Here is a 5,968-nt window from a genome sequence, read left to right on the forward strand (position 1 = left end):
TTGCCATTCCAGTATTTATCTTATGTTTTACTCTTAGTACTTCTTTGCTATCATGAAAACTTTTTCTTAGTTCAATTGTTTTGAAACATTTAATTTTCTGAATATTGCTTAATTTTAATTTTTGTTCTAAGATTTATACTGTATCTTTGACTTACAATTTATTTAAAAGACACTGTATGATATCTTCTAGTATTACAAACTTTAAAAAGTATATTTCCATTTTCTGTTGACTTTAAAAAAAAAAGAGGTTTGTACCTATAAAAAAAAAAAAAAACTGCAGACATATACCAAAATAAAGAAGGGAATCAGAGCTGGATGGAGAGGGTAAGGAGGGAAAGAAAAGGGGATGAAAAACAGAAACTAAGATGTACTATACACACATACCAACTCCCCACAAGGAATGTAAACACTACGTACTAATAAAAGGATTTAATTTTTTTTTTTCTCAACTGGATTTAAATTTTTAAAAGGCAGGGTTTCTGTCTTAGCACTACTAACAGCCTAAGAGTAATCCTTTGTAGGTGGGTAAGGCCCTTCCTGTGCATTTTAGGATATTTTGCAACATCCTTGCCTTCTGTCCACTACAGACTAGCAGCACACTCACCTAAGATGTGACAACTGAAAAATGTCTCTACGGTGGGGTACAAGGGAGGCAAAATTACCTCAAATTGAGAAGTACTGCCAAAGGTTTCCTCAAATAAGAACAGTAAGCCAACAGGCCCAGCAGAGTTTTGCTTTGCTCTCAATACATTAGGTTAGATTCAACTAACTGCCAGTGTCTTTGCTATCTCAGCAACCCACTTCCAAACCATAGAACACAAAACCCACAGCAGACCTTCTGCAAAGCAGAGAATGCCCATCTACTTGTTCTCTGTTGAGGATTCAACAGTGCAGTGACCTGAATACAGACAACTGCAGGCCCTAGATCACATCCAAAATGCTGAAAGATGCTTAACATCCATGCAGATCCTCCTCACATTCATTCTCTCCAAAACCCTAATTCCAGTCATCTTCTTTCTTAGGTGACTTATACAATAAAAAGAAAAACCAAAAAGCTTTAGTGGAATGCCTAATCTAGTTCTCTAGTTCTAATTAGCACCCTGACAATAATAGTCAAACATCAGGTGACCCTCTACCATTCAGACTAGATGATAATCAATAGAATAATTCCTCCAGTGACCTGACAATCATGGAGGCCAGAATGTCACATCTAGGACACAAATAAAAAGTACCTGAGAGGCCTTTTAGAAAAGTCAGAAAAAACTCAGAAATTCTGGAGCCTAGAAATGTTTCAAAATTTTCCCAGATTTTGCTGAGACATAATGTTTGGAAACCAGTGATCTGAATTCAGCTCTTCCCCATCTGGATGAGGAGCCTATACTCCAGAGATGGCCAGCTTGCCTGCTGTCACCACAGTACTACTGGTGCTACGTAGGCACTTGGGAAATTGTGCTCTTGAATCCCAACACACATTCTACTATGAGACAGGAGCACATGATCAAATACATGTAAGGTATGGAACCAAATTAGACCACAGCCATGTCATTGGACAGAAATAATTGGTCTCATCCTGTTCCTGCTCACTTTCTCACCTTCTTTCCGTATTTCCTAAGAGCTCGCAGTTGCTTAGCCTTTTCAGACTTCTCCATGGCAGCTTGTTTTGTCTGAAGCTTCTGTCGAATCTAAAATGCAAACAAAATGTCATCAATCTTAGAGTGCACCAAAACAAGGAACAAATATTCTCAGTTCTGCAAAATATGGTGTCATCTACTGTACTCTAATCCATGAGAACAAAGAGGCCCAAAGGCTCAGCCCTTTGCCTAATATACCAGCATCACTGGAGGAGACAGATATTAGAAATAACCTTCCCATTCCCAGTGTGACATTCGTCCCATTATACAAAACTGTATGCTTGTAGTCCAAGAACAATCAATTACTCTTCCTCCTTATAAAATTTACTCATCTCTATAAACTAACATGAGGCTTCAGTGCCCTTCTCTCATGAGCCACATAAACAAAAAAAACTCCAACAGATATCCAACACCTAGGCCCTTTCATCAAGCATACACATTTCATCTAAAAATAGGACGTTATGGGGCTGGTGAGATGGCTCAGTGGTCTAAAGTACCTACTTAGAACAAATGTAGCAAAGCACAGGGACCCGTTTCAATCCCCCCAGCACCACATGCCAGCCAGCCCCGCCCCCTGGTGGGCTGAGCTGGCCACACACAAAATAAATAAATAAAATAAATTTAAAAAAAAAAAAAAAAAAGAACTTTAAAAAAAAATTTAAAAAAATAAAAATAAAAATAGGAAGTTGTAAGTGCAATTGTACAGAGATGCCTCTGAGCTAGTCTCCAGATGAAGTTCTTTCAGTACCAGCAAGGTAAGAAGTTCATAAAATCTTTCCTGATACCCAAAGGAAACACTTAAACATAGCCTGGATATATATATTAGAAATCCTACTCCTCCCAAAATTAAATGCAGAACACATTATACCTAACTCCACATTATACTATGATTAAGCCCTATATTAATCCCTCATTTCCTAGAAAACTGAAGCTCAGAGAATACAGTATACAGTGACAGCACTCTCAGTGGTAACAGCAGGATCAGAACAAATTATACCATTACCATCACAGGAGGAAAACAGGAAATCCATTTTTACTTCAGAGACCATACCTCTCATAGTACTTCTCTTACCATTTAAAATTGGAAAATGTAATCTCACATTTATTTAATGGGTGGTATCTGCCATGAATTTCCCCAAGAGATAATAATTGTCTAGCAACCAGCTCCCCAGTATTGGACTTATACCTGTTTTTTCAAAAACACTGTAGGAGATAAATCTACTAAACATACTTCAGTACAAAGCTTTGGCTTTCCAGAGAAAAACTTCATTTCTTACCTTTTGCATCTGCTGATCAGACTTGGCCATTTCTGCAAAATAATCAGTGGGCCGCTTGGTAGGGACTTTGAGCTGGTGGAGGCGAGGTAGCGCTGCGAGCACTGCTGCCTGAGCCTGGCGGTAGCTGAGATTGCAGACAAAGTGGAATGAGAGGAGGGAGAAAGGCCTCCACACCATCTTACTGCCTCTCAGTTATCCAAGATCAGAAGGACTATCAACACCTGACCTCCACTAGTAAAAACAAAGGAATAAACAAACAAAAACTGTGACAAAACCTCACTAATTGACATCCTAGAGAAGTTTCACTGTATACCATGTTTCAAAAGGAAAGTGCTACTAAAATAAATTAGTAGTATAAAAGAATGACCATTCTAATGGTACCCATTAACATATAAGCAAATGTCAATTATTAATTCTTTTGTCATCACTACAGAAAAGTCCTCAAAACAGCCTTTCATAAACAAAAATTTGTTCTAGAGACCAAACGCACACACAAAAACATGGGCTCTTTTCCTAAGCAAAGAATCTCCCAATGTCCTCTCTATTCCCAGATTTAGGCTAATTCCCTGGGGTTTCTGAGGGCGACGGCTCGCCGCTGTCCACTCGCCGCCCTCTAGTACAGGAATGCCCCCAACTTCCCCCACAGCGGCAAGCAAACATACAAACTCATTTCTCGCTGGAAGTCGTTCTCTGGATTAACAGCTTTCTGGTCCTCGTTCTGAGGCGCTGCTGGCTCTGGTCCATTGACATCCGGTACGGGACCCAGGGTCACATCGAGTCTTTCAACCCAGTCTAGATCCCGCTCGAATTCCGCCAAACATTGCTTCAGGCCATTCTAAATAATCCAGACACTGAGTTTAGGGCCCTGAGTTTTTCTCTCCCAAGCCCAGGTGCTAAACCAACTAGACAAAACGCTAACCAACTACCTTGACAGATAACACTCCTGGCAAATTCGCGCTTCCTGTGTCACGCAGCAGCCTCTCAAGCACTACTCCTCCGAAAGCGCACCCCGCCTCCCAGCACCCCGTCTGAACCGGCACCCGCGCTCGCTCACCACGTTGTTCACGGCCTTCTTCGGCCCCTCGAGCACGACATTGAGGCCTGGCTTCAGGAGTCCGCGAGAAAACGCATCTTGCAACTGCAGGGCACAGTCGGGGTCACAACCAGAGGAAAAAGGTCCCTTCTCCCGCGCCCAGTCCCGCGAGCTCCGCCGTCACCTACCTCTCGATCCGTGACCAGAGAAGCCTCGGAATCCGAGTCCGAGTCTGACAGCGGGGGAGTGTCCATCTCGCAGCCACCAGTCTCACGCCTACCGGAAGAAGCGGGTCAGTCCGCGACCCGCGCGACCGGCCCAGACCGGTTCTCACCCGGGACGCTGCCCTCAGGACTCACACAGAGCGGCTCCACGTGCGCTCGTACCGGAGCTGCCACAACTCCGCGGCGGGGCTCAGCTTTTCCAACGGGACTTCCGCTTCCGGCGTCCGAACCACACTTCCGGTTTGTGGTTGCTATAGAAACGGCTCCCGCGTTAAGCAGCGCACTGATTGCTTGGGATCTCTAAAACTAGCGCCTTTGGATTTGTGCGTGTGTGACCCAGAGGAAAAAAGCAAAAGGTGGGAATGGATCCCTGGAACTCATCAGAACGAGCTGGGAGCGGAAAAGGGAGGACGGAGCGGGGGAAGGGAGTCCGGAGGCTGGGGCGGGGCGGGGCGGGGCGGGGCGCGGCGCGGCGCGCTTGCTCTCACTGACTGCGCTCTGTCTTTACCAGACCTCTGGAAAAGTACGATGTCGACCGTCGTAGCTCAGTCGCTGCATGTTTTTGGTCTTCGATCTCACGTAGCCAACAACATCTTCTTCTTTGACGAACAGATCGTTATATTTCCTGCGGGAAATCACTGTGTGAAGTACAATGTGGACCAAAAATGGCAAAAATTCATTCCAGGTACATGTAATGACCTTACACACATTTAAGTCATTACAATATGTAATGTCAGGATGGCAGTAATGGCATGTGCATATAGAACAGCATAATCTCAACCCCGTGATTGGAAAGGAAAATGGCAAGTGTAATATACATACAATTTTATAAATGTAGGGGATATAAATGTTTTTGTTTTATGTATTTAGGACAGGGTCTGCAGGGCCTCACTACCTAGATCAGAGCTGTAATGATTCTCCTGTTTCAGCCTCCCAAGTGCTGGGATTATAGGCGTGTGCCACCACATCCAATCTCAGTCACCATCTCAGGGGGTCCGGGGGCATGGCACGCCTGGGATCAAACCCAGTCATTTCACTCTGTGTAAGCAGGAGTTTTAGTCCACTAAGCTATCTGCTCGGCCCTGAGGGTATAAATATTAAGTGTGTATTATATAATTACAGATTAATCAAAGATACATAAAACCAGATGTAAAGTGTTTGAAGTATTTTTCACTGTAATCTCATGAAAAAATAGCTTGATGAATCTCCTTTCATGCACCTTCAGTATCTTGGCTTTGTCATCACCAGAGGGTCTTTTGGAGTTGACTAACAGTTTGGGGGAGGTTGTTTGTTTGTTTTGAGATAAGGTCTCTCTGTGTAGATCAGGATGGCCTTGACCTCCCAGCACTCCTCCTGCCTCAGCCTCCCAAGTGTTGGGATAACAGGCATGCATCACCATGCCCAGCCTAAGAGTTTTAAAAAGCACACCACCTTCATTACACCTTTGAATCTTTGTGTCATGAGGATTCTAGAAAACTTATCTACATCACAAATAACTATATGTGTGATGTTATAGTTGTTTTTATCAATATTGGTCTTATAGATCATATTCATGACACTTCAGTCCCTTCACTTTTCCCCACCCTCTTGCATTGAACACATTTTATTGCAACATGCACATAAGAGTGTGTATTACATATATGTAATAGTTAAGAATTACTATAAAATGAAGGTCTTTGAACCCAGCCACCCAGGATAGGAAACAGAAGTTACCAGTTCTAGAGCTGTTGCCCACTGTCATTCTCCCACACTCAACACATGACTCATCTTGGATTTTGTGACTATTTCCAGTAGAGTTTTAGC

The 5,968-nt window shown here is 43.1% G+C and overlaps 2 protein-coding genes across 3 annotated transcripts in view; one reads left to right on the forward strand and one right to left on the reverse strand.

Moving 5' to 3' along the window:
* Nucleotides 1–4,375, reverse strand: part of Ebna1bp2 (EBNA1 binding protein 2) — a 10,702-nt gene extending 6,327 nt beyond the window's left edge. The window contains exons 1-5 of the mRNA XM_004647593.2: nt 4,130–4,375; nt 3,963–4,046; nt 3,571–3,743; nt 2,909–3,032; nt 1,593–1,682 (exon numbers count right to left, since the gene is read on the reverse strand). Coding sequence (XP_004647650.1) covers nt 1,593–1,682; nt 2,909–3,032; nt 3,571–3,743; nt 3,963–4,046; nt 4,130–4,195 — 537 coding nt within the window. The 5' untranslated portion in view covers nt 4,196–4,375. The remainder of the gene's footprint in view (nt 1–1,592; nt 1,683–2,908; nt 3,033–3,570; nt 3,744–3,962; nt 4,047–4,129) is intronic.
* A 65-nt stretch (nt 4,376–4,440) lies between these two features.
* Cfap57 (cilia and flagella associated protein 57) overlaps nt 4,441–5,968 on the forward strand; it is a 73,678-nt gene continuing 72,150 nt past the window's right edge. Inside the window, exons 1-2 of one of the 2 annotated variants that reach the window (XM_004647594.2) lie at nt 4,441–4,521; nt 4,677–4,850. In XM_004647594.2, coding sequence (XP_004647651.1) covers nt 4,694–4,850 — 157 coding nt within the window. In that variant the 5' untranslated portion in view covers nt 4,441–4,521; nt 4,677–4,693. The remainder of the gene's footprint in view (nt 4,522–4,676; nt 4,851–5,968) is intronic. The other variant, XM_023707886.1, reaches the window with a different exon arrangement.

The sequence above is a fragment of the Octodon degus genome, unplaced genomic scaffold (assembly GCF_000260255.1).
Source record: "Octodon degus isolate 3935 unplaced genomic scaffold, OctDeg1.0 scaffold00315, whole genome shotgun sequence".
Taxonomy (NCBI): Eukaryota; Metazoa; Chordata; class Mammalia; order Rodentia; family Octodontidae; genus Octodon; species Octodon degus.